Here is a 17,925-nt window from a genome sequence, read left to right as displayed (position 1 = left end):
ACACCCCAATCAAAAAACTGCCAAAGAAGCCAACGGCAAACAGCCCAACCGAGGAATCTCAAAGATCACCCCACCAACACTGACAGGGCGAGCCACTAGGATACAAACTGACAGCAAACTGCACTTCTTACTAGCACTGATGATGTTACCTAGTTTGGATAATGAAATATCTGCCAGAAAACAAGCAAGCTCAGACAGCACCAAAGACCCCTCAGAATAAATTTTACTAGAAAAGAAATAAATATGGCAGTCAGTTCAACAAAACTGATAAATACAACTGTACAAACAAATCACACTGATTCTGCCCAGTCCATAATTACAACACAGTTAATAGATTTTTCTACTGAAAAAGCAGGGTTCCCCCCCCCACCTTTTCAGACCAGTTATCTGAAAACAAGCTGCCTGGAATTCATGTTTGCTCTACATCTCTTCCTCCATCTATATTTGATGGAGAAGCAGATCTAATAATATCCTCTTTAAGAGTTTGCAATTGCAACATGAGACACTGTTTCTCTATGCCCACCTAACATGGTGGGGGGGGAGAGAAAAGGATGTTATCATTTCATCATTTAAGACTAAGTCAGATAAATATTCTTTTTTTTTCCACACTCTTCACATAAATTAAATCTGCTAGAGAGCTGACGAAAGGAACAAAGTGTCCTTTGAAAGCGACAAAAAAGTAAATGCAGTTTTGGCAGTCCTACTCCTTTTCCTTCCTGTTTCCTGGAGTAGCATTCACTTCAGTCAATTTAATATCAGAAGTAGTTTGACTGTAATGGAACAAGATTTCATGTCTAATTGCTATTGTTACTATTAAGGATATCAAATCTGGGGCTTGAGAGAAAGGGTTAGGAATCTTGGATTACAAAACTGCAACATTACTCCCCAAAATCGGAAAGGGTGAGGGGAGAGTGGATACAATTCAGGTCTTACCAGGTATGTGCCACAGTGAATCGGCGCTGTTTTGGTATGTTGCTATTCAAAAGCATCCTGCGCAACAGTCTTGGCGAATTTCTGGGAGAAATGATGGGTGACAACTTCGGCGAAATTGATGAAGATTTCTGGGATATCTTGAGTTTTTCATGCTGCAACAGGTTTTCCCTCAGGGTTTTCACAAGTTCCTCATTAAGCCATGGATTTTGACAGTGTGTATTGTCAACTTCAGGTACAATCAAGGTGTCTGGGCTTGTTTGCTGAGCCATGTTTCCAAAGCAACTTATATTAACGAAATCTCTACAAATGCAACGTGATATTTGTTTTGGCTGCTTTGGAAATAAAAAAAAAACCTTTGTTCATTCAGTCTTGAAGAACTATGCCAAGCTGCAACTCTGATTCAGACTGTTCAGCCTGTAACATGGTGCTGCCTGCTTTCAATATTGAATTGCAAAAAAGACGAAGGGAAGAAGAAAAACAAGCAAACTGCTCCACTGAATCTATTAGGCATTGCTTCTCCATGATAAGTCCATGCTGCCAAACAGCATTCACTCTTGCTGGCTAGGTAAGTGAACGCGGAACGAAGGGACAATGCACCGAGTCGCAGTTCTGTGGCAGCGCCTGTCAAAACTACTGGAATTAATATGCTGCAGCTGCTTGAGTGACTCCTGAATATGTATACAAAAAGTGCCAGGAGGAGGGCTAAAATCTTGGCATGATTGCCTGATTGGGCTCTCTTTTCCAATCTGTGAGTTTCTCGTTCTGAAGAAGGGAGGGGGGTGATGTCAGGCATGTCCTTCCCCTTCTCTTTCTCTATGAACTACCACCCCCGCTGCAAGAAGAGTACTCAACCTTGTATTACATATTTTGAATAAATAGCTCTTAATACATGTAGCACTGGATTGCTATTATTTCTGGGTTGTTGTGAATTCTTGGATTAGAATTGCATCTTTCTCACTCTCCTTCCAAGTGTATAGTGGTGGGAGTTTTGTGTTGAAGGAGTTGCAAAGCTATCTGGGAAGTAGATTGTGGGTGATAATGGGGGAGGGGCAATCAGGAACTACAGTATCAATATCATCTGTGATATGCTGAACATGATTTACTTTAGGGACCTTTAAAAAAAAATCAGAATATCTTGGTCTTCCCTAATGATTAAATCCCCTAATATTTTCTTTTGTGGACTGATTCAATTCTATTATGATAGGGATTTTAAAACAAACACGCAATATAAAAAAAATGAGAAGGGCAGAATGAAAATGGAAAATGAAAAGTATATTTCAAAACTGAGAATAAAGTAATCAAAATGATCCAGGTATTATAGCAATTTCTGCCCACCTCCCAGGATTTAGAGTTATGTGACTGAATTGCTAGCTTGGAAGTTATCCTCTGTCTTTTCACCCAGCTGCAACTGCTTAGAGTATTATGCTTATGCTCAAACTGCAGTTTGTCTTACCTATGGCTTAAAAGAGGATCAGAGATCCTGAGCTCCAAAAATTAAATGCAGATCTTAGTTTATTTTTAGGCAAATTGTCAAATTCTGTACTTTTCCCTCGTTTCATTTTTGGATTTGTTTTAGCCACTTTCATTCCCAGTTGTACCTACAATGCTGAAATGCAGATCTCAACAGGTTTTAATCAGAATCATTCAAGTTTCAACAGGAAACAAAAGGCTAGGGAAACATTCTAAGTTCAAAGTGTGATTTCTACGCTACCTTGTTTTCATAAACCATAATTAATATTAAGCACAAATCTATGCGTTAGCATAACAGATTGCTGTACAATTAGCTTAAAATGGAACTGAAAAACACTGATCCCTTTCTTATGTCTAGCAGGGAAAAACAAATGAAGGTGGAGTATATAAGCTTTAGTTTAGAATTACAATAAAATTAAGTCAGACATAATTATAGGATTATTCCGAGGATAGAGAAAATGGACTGGTTGAGAGATAGACTTCTCAACCCTAAATAAATAATGCCAAGAAAACTGTAGGGATTACTCTCTAGGCAGTTGCCAGAACTGACACTGACTTGAAGCCCCCCCCACACACACACACACATACACACAAACCCTCCTCTCTTTCTCCCATGATATTAGTATGGAAGGTTTACACAATGAAAATGATTAGGTCATTCAAAACAAACTAGTGTTCAGTTTGTAGAATTTCCTATCTGGTGATTTCAGTGTTTTAATAAAATTGCCAGAGGATATTAACCATGTAGCTGCATGAATCTCCATTTTAAATGAAGTTCTATCACAGAATGCTCAAAAACAGTATTGGCTTTCTAAAAGCTTCTGAGCAACTCTTGAAAGCAAGATGCTGGATAAGATGAATGTTTCTCTTGTTGTAGCACAGCTTGGCTTATATTTTCATTCAAGTCATTAGATAAAAGTATGTGCACACGCATGCCTTTGAGTCAGTATTGACTTCTTGCAACTGCCTTACAGTTTTCTTGACAAGATTCTAGAAGTGGCTTGCTGTTGCCTGCTTCCGAAAGCTGAGATAGTAACTGGCCCAAGGTCACCCAGTTGATTTTGTGCCTAAGGCAGGACTAGAACTCCCGGTCTCCCACAGTTTTCACCTGTTGCCCTAACCACTACACCAAACTGGCTCTGGATACAATTTAACGGGATATTTTAGCATCAAAATCAAAGGGAATTAGGCAAAAGCAAAACACCTTTTCCAACTCATGCAATTAAATATTGTGGGGAAAGTTCTTGACATACCAGACATGATATTGACAAAGACTCATATAATTAGGAGGACAGTGATTGCTTCCTTGCAGTTGGGCAACAAGGAGCAGTAGAGTTGGCTATCACCAGCATATTGACCTAGAGTCAATCAGCAGTATTCCCGCAATACTTTTACAACATGTCCTGACTGAAAGAATCAAAACTACTGCAAAATAGTGCACTCAAACCTCATTTGCATCAAATAGTCCAGAAAGTCCTGCTAGTCATTTCTATAAAAAAAAAACTATCCAGTTTTGGACATAATACAAACAACCAAATAATTCTCAGTATCACATTCTCGGAAAACCCTAATTGAAATGAGGTGCAGATAACCAGTCTCGCATTGTCAAACCTGAGATGAATATGATCAATTTTAGCTGCAAAGATTTATGAAAAGTGCTTGCAGTTTCTTGTTTGGCTTCCTTCTCCCAATATTTGGATGGAGAAGATGCCACATAAAAGCACTGCTATGCTGTTCTGTAGAGATACAATTCACTGTAACCAGATATAATTAGTATTAGTAGCAGCAGCAATTGTAGCAGTGCAGTCAGTACCAAAGGAAATTGTAGGAGGGCCACACATTAAATACTTTTATCTATTTTTTAAATTTACAAAATACAGTACTCAAATTATAACCTGAGTTATAAGTGACCTGAAGTAGTGCCATTTAATATTCAGCTAATTTTCAGTATCACAGGCTGTGTTCATAAAACACAATTAACCAGGTCAGTTGAAAATCTAGTGAATGTGTACATACTAAAGCTACTTATTATTAATCTTAGTTAGGATCATTGTTAATCTTAGGATTTTTGTGGCTCAACACATTGTATGAACTCAAATCAATATATACAATTGCAGCCAGGTTAAACATATTGTATAAAAAGGTATTGCAATATATTTGCAACGGAGCTGATGCATATAATTCAATTTTATTTACCTCCAAATCAGAGTAAGAGGAATGTGTGCATCTACAATAACAAGAAATAAGTTTGTTTTAGAAATATACAGAGGAAGCAGAAATCTGTGTTTGCACATGTAGGAAAACCAAAGCACTAAGAATTCTCTTAGGAATCTGATAAAAAAAACAGCAGCTTGTTGGGATGCCACTGCTTGAAACTGCCTCTTATGCAACGCCCCTACACTCCATGCAATTAAACCTTCTATTACAGTGACTCTGAGCACCACTAAGAGTTCTCCAAGAATGCTGATATCATCCTATAGTTTATTAATGACCCCAATTTTGGCTTTTTTTCGGATGGCATACACCAGTGGAACTTGCTAATTATTTCATCCATATGCTACGGTTATTCTTCATCCTCCTACACTAAATTCCTCCACACCTATCAATAGTTCACACAGTTTATCTCAAGCTCAATTGAACCATAAAGTCACATAATATTATAACTGATGAATGTCTGCTTAGAAATAAATACAACTTAATTCAGTAATATTTACTCTCAGGTAAAATATTACAGCCTTCATCTTGTCAATTCTGATATAACACAAAAGCTATTATTTGTAACAATAAGTTCAAATCACTGCATAATTTATTTATCTTCCAAAAGACTAAATTATCGTGGCATACAAAATTATTCAATTAAATATTACATAAAATGCAGAGTATTGAATAATAGAGCCAAATACCGAACAAGAAAAAATAATGATGTCAGAAAAGTTGACATTGATAGATAATTGATAGATAAAACCCTGTTTTATTTCTTTCAAATATTTACAGTTAGCATATCTTCCTGAAATGATTTGGTTTGCTGAGAAGTGAGTCATAGCAACTTTGTTTATAGACCACAAAGCCAATGACATGGAAGGCAACACAAAAGATCAGAAATCTATTTTTATGATCTACCTCAGGGGTGTCAAACTGGCAGCCCCTGAGCCAGATGCGTCATGCACAGGCCACGCCCATCCTGGCTCTGTAAAGGCAAAAAATGTCACGATACGTCATGATACATCACGTGACATGATCGAGTTTGACACCCGTGATCTACCTGAATCTGGCAATTCCGACACTGTTGGATGAAGCACCAACCTTTCATCTGCTTCTACAAGTGTCTTTGGTGGGGAAAAACAAGAAGGAGATGGGATCTCATTTGACTCATTCACAAAAGATACATGCTATTTCCATTAATTTATAAAACACTAAGAGCTAAAATTTGTCAGGATTCAAAGGGATCTTGAAACATCAAATTTCAACTGGACAAATGCAAAGTCTTTAATTGAAGCAGGAAAAAAAATTAGGATGGAGGAAGCTAATACATTAGGAAAAGGTTTTAGATGTCTTTATGCAATATAAGATGAATCTGAACCTACAGAATGATACAGGCAGGCAGGCAAGAAGAAAACAAGAAAGAAAGTATAGCAATATGTTGAAGGTAAAGTCATTTGTTCTTCTCCGTTCTGCATTGGTGAGATCATGCCTACACTATCCAGGGCATCACATTTTAGGAAGGAGGCTTAAATTAGGACCTATCTAGAGAAGAACAACTAATATGATAAGAAGCCCGGAATGAAAACTTGAAGAACATCACATTTATATCTTTAACTGTTATATTGTATGCCAGAATTAACGTACTGTAACATAGACTGTACTATGATTTCAAATCACAAAAAAGATCAAATCATATGTTAGAACCTTCACATTTCTTATAATGCAACCTGAAGATTCTGTATAGTTAATAATAAGTAAATAATAAAAATTGAGACAATTATATGGTCAAGCTAAAAAAACCCTACCTGATTTAGGAAGTGATTTTTTTCTCTTTTTAATCTTTTTGGCTATAATTGACAATTGGAGATGTCAACCTTCACTATCATTAATGAGTGCCTATCTATGTACACATTTAAGGAACTATAAAACCTACTGAATATGTAAACCATATTTGCATCTTTCAATGTCAGCAAAAACAAGCTAAGCTTTTTGGGATAGCATTGAAGTGATGAACAGGTTATTCAGAACAAAGATATACATGCTAAATCCACTGAAAAGGAAGTGAAAGTTTAACTTGATTTTCAAGTAGTTCTAATATTGCACAATAATCAACCGGAATTTAAACATAAAATATTTACATTACAACCTGGAGGAAATAAACTTTGAATGCAATTTGTGTAGGCTACTTTGCTTATTCTCCTGTTACATAGTATTTAAAAGCCAAATATGGCATGCAGTACAAATACTCATTTTTCAAATATATAAAAAAAATCATTGTACACAAAGCTATAAGCAGTTCACCCCCATCCCCCTTTTAAGACCATAAATAGAAAATACCTTCCACTTACTTTTGGAAGATCAGACAGTTTATAACTATTAATGGCAGTTCCATATCCATTCAGTTGGCTTAGTTCGCAAAATAAGTTACAGATGTTAATTTCTAATTATGAATTCTTTTCCTTTACATGTTCATTTGGAAATGCTGTGATATTTCCAAGTTGGGGAGGCTTTGAATAAGATGTCCTCTAGGGGATCTACCGTACTGGATGTCCCAACCTCCCAATTTATCCTCTTTTTCTTCTTTTTTCCTCTTACTTCCTTACACAATATGAAAGTCTCTTTATCTTCCTTATCCCTACTTCCCTAATTCTACCAGACAGCAGACTTAGTATGTTTTTCCTCTGTCTTTTCCTTACATTTTTAACATGAGTCTGTCTAAAGTTTTCCCAGCCTTTTGGAACTGGAAAGCATATCTGAAATTTTGAAAACAGTTGAGACAAAATGCATGATAGAAGGATTTCTCTTTTACAAATTCTTGCTATGGAAAAAAGGAACAGTTACAACCAGTGATGGCGAACCTATGACACACGTAGCCATTTGGGGTGACACGCGCAGGATTTCATGCGATTTTATGCAATTCATCCTCGGCTCCTGCACGCCGAGGATGAAAGAAATTTTTTTTTGTTTTCGCCACGGAAGAGAAATCCCCACGGATACCTGGCGGGTCACCAGGTTATGTGGGACTCGAACCCACTAAAACTCTCCCATTATGACTACCGCCCCCCTAGAGCAACCGTACCACTACGGCCTTGGATCCAGGAAGGATGAAAGAAATACGCTCTGTGCTGGAGGAACGGGGGGTGGGACGTGTGATCTCCCCCACCCACACTCACTCATTCACTGTGTCCCCGCCACAAATTTCAGCCTGCGCTGCCGCAGACTGACAGGCAAGCACAAGCACAGCCCCTTTATCAGCGCAGGGGCTGCTGGTAAGGCATGCGTGCCGTGCGCACACACTTCATCAGCACGGCTGAGAGTACGTTAGGGAGGACCCCCAGGAGAGGAGCGCAGGAACAGTGCGCGCCTTTCTCCAGTCAGGCCACAATTAGTGAGTGCCACACAGTAAGGGGGACCTGTGAGCGCCATTAGCAGCAACTATTGGGGTGCCATGGACTTGTAATTGCCCACAATAACTGAGATAAGTGAGGGGGAGGCTGTGTTAGGCTAGTTAACCCCTAATTGGCTAACAAGCTATCTATAATTCTATCTGCTGTCACTGGCCCACTGATGGAGCACCCAAAAAATAAAAAACAAAGGTTAAGTAAAGGGAGTGGTAGTAGCAGTGGCCGACCCTTTCAAGAGACATGGAGCGAGATGTATGGTATTATAGAAAAAAATGGCAGATCATTTTGCGTTCTATGTACTGAAATGGTAGTAAGCAGAACGTGGAATATAAATAGACATTTTGAAACTAATCATTCCCAGCTCTTGGAAAAAAGTGAGGATGAAAGGAAGGAATACATTTCCAGGAAGCTACACCTTTATAAGAGCCAATCTAACTCCATCCTTAAATTTATAAAAGGCTGTACAAATTTAACATCTGCAAGTTTGAGCATTGCTCACTCCATAGCTCAGCATGCAAAAGCACTTAATGAGGGAGAATTTATTAAAGAAACTCTCCTAAGATGTGCGCCACTTCTATTTCACGATATGCAGAATAAAGATGCAATTATTAAGAGAATATCTGAGTTACCACTCAGTAGAAATATCATAAAAGACCGAATAATGAGACTGAACACAAACGTACAACATCAATTAAAGAGAGACATAAGGAATTGTAAATATTTTTCCATCTGTCTTGATGAAACTACTGATGTCATGTCACATGCTCAGTTGGCCATTATTGGTCAATATTCTGATAGTCACACAATGAGAGAAGAGTTGATAAAGTTAGTATCAGTTCCAACAAGTACATCAGGAAGCGAAATATGTAAGGTTGTTATGCAAACATTCTGCGACCTAAGCATTGATATCTCTAAAGTTGTGTCAGTGACGACAGATGGTGCCCCAAACATGGTGGGGAAAAAAGTTGGATTTGTGAAATTGTTTACAGAAGCTATTGGACATCCGATTGTGCCTTTTCATTGTATTATCCATCAGGAGGCTTTATGTGCCAAGGCAGGATTCACTGACTTAAATGACTTAATGTCAGTTGTTACAAAAATAGTTAATTTAATAGCTGCTCGCCCCCTTCACAAGCGAGAATTTTCAGCACTTTTACTGTAGGTTGATTCCACCTACAGTGGACTGCTGATGTACAATAATGTAAGATGGCTGAGCCGAGGCAAGGTTCTTGAGCGCTTTGTGGAGTGCTTTGAAGAAATTAAGGTATTTCTTGAAGATAAGGATCTGGGAAACTTTCCTCAGCTCAATGATGATAAGTGGGTCAACACCCTGATGTTTTTTACAGATCTCTCTGTTCATGTTAATGAACTGAACTTAAAGTTACAAGGTTTTGGCAAAAGTATTGATGTTATGTTTGGATACATAAAAGCTTTTGAAAGTAAAGTAAAAATTTTCAAGCGAGATGTAGAAACTAAAACGTATAAGTATTTTCCTCGAGTACAAAAGCATTTTGAGAAGGCCAGTGCAGCTGTACGAAATGAAGTGGAACTCTTGCATATGACGTGCCAGCATGTTTTAGACTCATTACTTGACCAGTTTACTGATAGATTTAGTCAATTTAGAAGCCTAGAACAGACCATGAGAATAATTAAGTATCCTGATGTAGTAGTCTACAATAGTTTGGAATTAAATGGTTTCCAATGGACGCAAACAGATGATTTGGAGATGCAGCTTGCAGAATTTCAAGACAGCATCTGGGCTCAGGTGTTTGTCGACTTGAGGTCAAAGCTTGAGAATCTGGAAAGAGGCCGCTCGGAGAATCAAGATGAGTGACACTACGAACAGGAAATTTGGAGTGCCTGGAACAGACTACCAGACACTTTTAGCACCCTGAAAAATATAGCAACAGCTTTACTCACAATTTTTTCTTCTACGTACTTTTGTGAGACCTTATTCTCAGCATTAAATAATATCAAAACCAACAAAAGAAACAGATTGACAGATAAGGTTAGTAGCGCTTGCTTGGGCCTGAAGTGTACAAAATACCAACCTTCAATTGAAGATTTAGCCAATGAAATTCAGCAACAAAAAAGTCACTAGTATGCAGGTTAGTTAAAGAATTTGCCCTCTCCCTCACTTATCTCAGTTCACGGCACCCCAAAGTTCAATAATATCAAGGGCAACATACGAAATTGACAGATTGATGAACAAAGAAGTTACTAAGCAGGTATGTTAAATAATTTGTTTTTGGTTTATTAAATACAATTATATATTGCAATTATACATTTTTGTAGTTTAAACTATAAATTGCGCAAAATTGTGTTTTTTTGTCAAAGTGACACACCACGCGAGTTATGCTCGATTTTTTACCGAATTTGACACACCACGCCGAAAAGGTTGCCCATCACTGGTTACAACTCATATATTTACCAGAATAGTATATCACATGTGGTAAATCCAGTCATTCATTAATACCTTACCAATATATCTTACTAATGATTCTGGCAGCACTGTCAAACTAAATGGGTGAAAAGTCACCATAAGACTAAGGAGCCATATCCACATTCTCCCAGAAATGCCTAATATCACATGAACTGTTTGACAGGGCTTCATTACAGCACTTGTGTGCATGGGGGCAACAGGGAAAGTCCATGAAATTCTGCTTGTTTTTTAGGCAGATGTCCTGTGTGGAATATATAAAAAAGAGCAAGGCATTGATTGCATGATTCTGGCTGCCATTGGCCAGGGAAACAGACATAGATGTAGCTTTGGCACTGTGGTCAACATTTATTTTGGAGGTATGTTCTGTGGTGCCAGATCTTGCCAGTTCTGTAATGGAGAACTTGCTTCTTATTACTGGGCAGGGTTTGAAAAATACATCACAGACTAGCTATATCACAGACTAGCATTGGGTAGAGGAGCTGTGAAAGCCTTGGAAGAGATATTCAGATGCTGTAATATAACCATGCTTACAAAAATTGAAGAAGTAGGATAGGATGAGTATTGATGCTTTTGAACTTAGGTGTTGAAGAAGACTCCTAAGAACACCATGGACAGCCAATAAAACAAACAACTGGATCATTGAACAAATCAATCTAGAATTCTCACTCAAAGCCCAAATGATCAGACTCAAATTGTCCTTCTGCAGACGTATTATGTGAGTATCTAGGTCTCTAGGAAAATCTATAAAGTTGAGAAAAGTAGAAGGGAAGAGAGGAGATGAATGACCAGTAGGAAAGTGGATGAGTCCAGTTACATTAACATGCACATCAACCACATTTACACACCATTCAAAAAAGACAATCAAAAAGCTAAAAATGAAACAAAAACCCAGAAGACTTCCTTGCCAACAATCAAAGCCCAAATAAGCAGAGATAAAAACAGGATCAAGCTGTAAACAATACCCCAATCAAGGAACTATCAACTCACACAAACAATCAAACAGTAAACAGCAGCCTATTCAAGGAACTTCCAAGAAGAAAACAACACTTCCACTAACACTGACAGGCTGAGCCATTGCATATAAACAGAGAGCAAATCCTTCTCCTTGTAGCACTGATGTTGTCTAGTTGGATAATGTAATGTCTGTAAGAAACTCAAGCTCATGTAACATCAAGGACTCCTCCGTTACAGTAATGTGTCCACTGTTAGAAGACCTGAAAAACCATGTTAGAGACAGATCATCATGGTGAAAATCTACTTATGCAGCCAGTCACAATTAACACCAACTTTATGGCATATAATCAGTCAACCAGTGGCATTTTCAGAATCTGATTGACTAATAATTTAACCAAAACCAAATATGAGACTGCTTCTGATTTAAATAAACTTTTTTTCTGATCCACTATTGATTGATTTAAGGTAAGCCTCAACATACCAACATTAACACCATTAAGAATTATGGAGAAAAAGGGCCTAATCACTTTTATAATCTGAAACACCCCATCCACTGGTTATGTTTATACTTGTTATAAGTAAACTGATATATTTTAAAGTTTTAGAAGACTACCAGCAACTTGGTTTATTTTCTCATAAAGCTTGCAAATCCAATTGTTGAGAAATGGCAGAATAATTTATGTAAACAATACAATGACAGATATGACTTGTTTTGTGTGCCATCAAGTTAATTTTAAATCCTGGCAACTATACGGACTAGTCTCCATAGTTTTCTTGGCAAGATTTTGGAAGTGGTTTGCCATTGTTTAGTTCCTAGGGCTAAGAGAGAGTGACTGGCCCAAAGTCACCGATGACTTCCCTTTCCTTAAGAAGTCATGGTCTCCCCATTTCCAGCCTGATGCTTAACCACTTCACCAAACATGTCTAGACATCACTACACAACATAAAGACTGGACAAAATAATTTTATTCTTTAAAAGGTTGTACATACTGATAAATCAAAAAGCCTTTCATCTAGTTCTAATGGTACCACCAATAGAAAATTGTGAAAAAAGTACATGAATTACTGGAAATTTTTATTCTACTGGGACTAGAAACATGTTGGGAATGTAAACACTTAAAACTAGACTGAATTTTCATGTAAATACAAGCTTTTTCATACTTCTCAATTCAGGTTTTAACTGTCTTCTGAACAAACTTTCAAGACATTAGCGCATACCTACATGACAATTTTGTACATCAGCTTATACTCCTGAATTTTAGTTGAGTTACATGATTCATATGCAGGTCTGACTGCATCTCATGTGCCTAAGACTGACTGCATTATAAGCCAACATAAATTTGTCATAACAAATGTTCTTGGATACATATGCATGTTTACTCATTCTTGCATCTCCCTCCATAAACTCCATAGAGAATAATTTCTATTATTAATTTATATACAATCTTAATTTTCAAATTCACCTACTTAATCTATAGATAGATCAAACAGATTAATTGCAAACATTAAAACTTGTGCAGCATGCTTTGGTGAGATATAGTTAATAGACCACTCTGAACAAAAACAAATAAAAAATTCATGTGTGCACATATGCATGCACACAAAATACTACTAATTATTCTGGGAGCACATTAATCAATTATAGATATTATGCAGCACATGCAAACCCATTTGTCTGAGAGAAACATGACCTCTCTTACATAAACCCAGAATGTGTGAACTTGAAAAATCAAGTGAAATTTTTACTTGGAAATACATTGAAACAAAGAATTCTGATTTAAGTCTGTTCATTGCCATCTGTTTGATCACCAAAAAGTTCTTCAGCTGCTGATCTTATACTGCTGTTGTTTGGGGCACTGATATCGCAACATAAAGCAGAAATCAGTTCTCACATCTGCAGTACAATCCAAAGATAAGTGAATGACCCTTCTGCTACTTTCTAGGCTTTCAAAATACTGATATAGTAAATCACTCCAGCAATCATAAAATGAGTAGAAATGACTCATTTAATGCTCAAACACCAATCAGAAACATATAGAACAATAATTCAGCTGCAATATATCCTATAGCTCACTTTTAATAATATCAAAGTTAGAATGAAGTTTTTTTTAAAAAAAAAAACCAATAACATGAAAACAATTAAAATCTCATTCATAATGTATGGATGAGAAATAAAAGCTATGATTTAGAATAGGTGTAAGCAACTTACGGTCAAGATTTCAAATATCCAAATTTGTATCTATATCTGTTTTTTTAAAATTAAGCAATAATGCTCTACCCCAGGGCTTTTCAACCTTTTCACCCATTGTATCACTTTTAGGATATGGCAATATCCAAGTACCACCAGTCACCTAGCAAGGTATCAAAAACTTGATGAACCCCCCCCCAAAAAGGAAAAAAGTGATAAAGTACAGGTAGTCCTCGACTTACAACAGTTTGCTTAGTGATTGTTCGAAGTTACAAGGGCACTGAAAAAAGTGCTCCCCAAGCCACAGCTGAGCAAGACATCTGCCTGTCCACCCGGTGGCGCTCTTCCTCCTGTCCAAGGTTTTCATTGTTGTGAGCATTTCTGTTGAGGATTGGCAGCGGGGGGGGGTGTTTGGTTTTTATTCCCCCCGTCTGCTGGGTGGTTGCAGTAGGTTTTGGTCATTTCACATAACCCTGGGACACTGTGACCATCATAAATATGAATCAGTTGCCAAGCATCTGATTGTAAATCACAAGTTCCTGGAGATGCTGCAACATTCCAGCTGATTGGCACTTCTTCTGGGCTCAGCAGAAGCACCAGGATCAGTGCTGCTTTCCTTCTAATTGGTACTTCTTCAGGGCTCAGCAGAAGCACCAGGGTCAGTGCCGAGCTCCAGCCGGAGCCTGGTGCTGATCCTGGCACTTCAGCTGAGCCCTGACAGCCCTGCAGCTCCAGCCATCTCTTGCTCAGGCTTGTGCGGTGCTGCCATCAGTTCAGCTTATTCCCCTCCCCCACTACTTTTTCTAGGATGGTCACATACCACCTGCCAAGTGCCAATGTACCACAGATGGTACCCATACCACTGGTTGAAAAGCCCTGCTCTATCCTAAAGATACATCAAAGTTCAGGACATAACATTCCAATTAGCATTTTCATATTTGTATAAATCTTGTTACTGTATTTTAGGTTCCCAGGACTGGATTAGATGCAAGTCAGTCAATTATCCAACTGATAAGTACTGCAAACTACTATAGCCAGATAGTATATTTACTGTTAAAATAGCTTATTATATGCTAGCATCATACATAGCTCCTGTAAATCTAAAAGAAAGATTTATGCATGATCAGGTAACAGAGGAATTATTTTCAGCATGTAATTGTCAAATCAAATCCTTGTTTTACACCATACTAGCATTTATATAATGCTTTAAAAATGGCCAAAGGGGTAATCATTCTGGTAACAACCCTGTATGCATTTCACTGAGGGTTCCCCCCCCAACCATTTTATTGAGATCATGGCAGTGTTTGTCCGATTTGTTTGACACCTGTCTTCCCCAGCTGGTGCTTTGCAGGAGTGTTTTGCTACTGCCATCAGCATTCTCAGCTAGAAGGGCAGATGGTTGATGGCTCAAAATGATGGAAGTTGTCATCCAACACTTCTGGAAGACAGCAATTAGGGTCAGACAGGATTACCATATGCTAGCTCTTCAATTAAAAGAATATAACGATTCATCAATTTAGCTGGAGTTGCATATTCCGGTATTTATCAGTCATGTTGATAGACAATACTATTTTTAGATTTGACATTTCACAGCCACTGCTTGGAAAGAGTATTAGCATGAAGGTTCCATTTCTCTCAAACAGCCCTGGCTTTCCTTTTCTTTTCCAGATAAAAGACCTCAGTGTGTCATATGCATATTTGGCATTTATGGGTCATACATATGCATCAGCTAATTTTTACATGACACGTCCAAAGTACATTATTTGCAGAAAAAACAGGTTCACAATTCTGAGTTCTTAACTAAAACAAGAGAAAGAGTGGAAACACTAATGAATAACATTGCTGTCTGATTGCAAAAGACTGAAGGCTAGTGAGACATGTGAGCAGTGGATTCCTGAAATAGGGATGAGGTACAGGTTCTGTTTTTTATGTGAAAAGAAGCAGAATTGGTGAGGAGAAAAAAAGCCTGTCTGTGAATCTTCCTCACTATATGGCTTTCAACGATTATTCTGCACCCTAGTTCCAGCTTTAGAATAATCTCTGTCTATGGAAACTACTGGAGGTATAGTGTGGAAAGGACAGGTTTCCCTTCCTTTAACTATGTACTTCTACCAATACAAAGAAGAAACTAATCCCATAAAAATATATGGAACCAGCGGATGCTAAGAGAATCTATAAATGATTCAAGAGCCTTTATCTTTCATCTTTCCAATCATCTTTCTGTTAGTTTTCCTACTCCTTCAAATTTATTTTTCTTATGTATAGATGGTATCATTTTAGGCTACACAAGGAACTATTCTTGGAGAATGAATTAAACACTAGCACAACATAGCTTTTTGTCTTCCTGAAGGTATCTGCCCATACACTTCAAATCCTTCTATTAAACAATGTCTTTGGGTGGGACCTTGGTGACATGCCTTACCTATAGCAGCCCTGCCCTGTGGAACAGCTTTTCCACCAAGATCCAGAGGCCCTACCCTTTTCACCTTTTGAATGTTGTTTCCTTTGGTAGAAAAGTTCATGACTTCTGAGTAACTGGTTTATTCAGAAACAGGATGTTTAATAATAAATTAAGACATAACAATTCAAAACAAAAAGTTGTTAATTCAATTAACTGGGCATGTTGGATCTCATAATAAGAAAATGGACTCCTGAAATATTGTGGAAAAGGACATTAATGATCTCGGCTACTTGAGATTTCAGAGTAGGAGGAGATAGTTATTTACCTCGCTCCTTCTGTTAGAGAAATAATTTTATTTCAAAGGAAGGAAACTCACTTTATTGTTTGCTCCAAACCAAATAAATAATAAATTTCTCATAACTGAATACATAGTCATAAACCCTTCAGATTTATCATCAACATAATGCATTTTCCTGTCACAAGGAGACAAGTCAAAAGTTCTCAGCCTTCCTCAAGGTTTCTTCATGCAACAATTGGTAAATTCCACCTCACATGATCTCTGTAAAACTCTGTTAGGAAGTTTTGAAGGAAGGAATGGTATTCAAAATAAATCTGTACCACGGTACAAAAAGTAAGTGCAATATCTTATTCTACAAAGTAGTCTTAATAGATACCCCCAGGGAATCCACATTAAAAAAATGAGGAAAAAGGCTCTCATGAAAATATGGGTGAAATGCATAAATCACAGTGAACTTTTTAAAGTTAGCAAAGACACGATCAGGAGCCTGAAGATTATGTACTTGCAGTGATTGGACAAGCAGGTTGAAACATGTCAAAACACAGACAGAATGGAACACATGCCACAAATTCTCTTCCTTTCAGAAAGAAGATACTTCTATCTTAGCCTCAGGCTGCCTGAACATTTCATACAGTTTTCTCTTAATCCTAATTTTGGGCTTATTCTCTTGTTAGAAATTTTTTTGATGGTTTTCCTGTAATACCTCAGCGTCATTTGTAACCGCTCCAGTGGCTTATACTTCACATCTTAGAAATTCCAGTAAAGGAAATTCTTTTGTGATGCTTTTTTGTGGGCAAATAAAGATAAAAGTTGTAAAAGAAAGACAAAAGATTCACATATATACCCTTGATCGATTTATAAATAAATAAGTTCCTTGCATGAGAATTTCACCAAAATTTTTAATACCTTTGAAGATAAGCAAATGCTCTTTCATAATATTGAATGGAAACTTGTAGCAAAAAAAAGTTTGTTTTTCCTCTACCATACCAGAAAAAAAGCAAATAAAATTATATTTAACTTGAAATTTGACTCCCTGAGAACACTAGAAGAATATCTTTGATGAGACCAAACCAGACAGGATATGTAAAATAAATTACAAAGTTATATTATGGAAAGTTTTACTGGTTAATGTTAATTACTTTTTTTGATTCAGTAGATCTTTGTGTCTGATTTTGTTGGTAGATGTTGCCGATTCATATTTAGATTTAGCTAAGTTTATGTTGTGCTGATATATTTCCAGCACTATATATATCAGCACTTGTTATTAATAAAAAAATAAAATGTCTCTTATAGGTAATAAAATTATTTGGCTCGCTCAGCCTTTCCTATACTTACTATTGGAAATTTAGCTGGGATTATTAGAAATGCAGATTCTCTGGTTATAGCACCCACACTTTGGATGACCTGGGTTAGAATTTCTTTTCAATGCCAGACCATGTTGTTTGCTTCTTTTAAATCACTCTATTGGTTTAATTGCTTTATTGATGTAACTATTTGTATTGATTTTACTAATTTTATTATGCTGCTTCCCAGTGGTGGGATTCAGCCGGTTTGCACTGGTTCAATAGAACCGGTAGCTAATTTTTTGTTGACTTCAGCAAACCGGCTGATGCCCTAGCCCTTTTTTGCAAA

The 17,925-nt window shown here is 37.3% G+C and overlaps 1 protein-coding gene across 8 annotated transcripts in view; it reads right to left on the bottom strand.

The window, feature by feature from the left end:
* PDE4D (phosphodiesterase 4D) overlaps positions 1 to 17,925 on the bottom strand; it is a 693,804-nt gene that overhangs the window by 369,466 nt on the left and 306,413 nt on the right. Inside the window, exon 1 of one of the 8 annotated variants that reach the window (XM_039320078.1) lies at positions 934 to 1,828. The exons of the other annotated variants lie outside the window; for them this stretch is intronic. Within the exon in view, the coding sequence (XP_039176012.1) occupies positions 934 to 1,202 (269 nt within the window). The 5' untranslated portion in view covers positions 1,203 to 1,828. Of the gene's footprint in view, positions 1 to 933; positions 1,829 to 17,925 lie in introns of those variants that run through there. 8 annotated transcript variants of the gene reach the window in all.

Source organism: Crotalus tigris, unplaced genomic scaffold (assembly GCF_016545835.1).
Source record: "Crotalus tigris isolate CLP2741 ecotype Arizona unplaced genomic scaffold, ASM1654583v1 scf7180000017604.1628558, whole genome shotgun sequence".
Classification (NCBI taxonomy): domain Eukaryota; kingdom Metazoa; phylum Chordata; class Lepidosauria; order Squamata; family Viperidae; genus Crotalus; species Crotalus tigris.
Note: the sequence above shows the minus strand (reverse complement) of the source record. Positions and strands in the feature narration are given on the sequence as shown.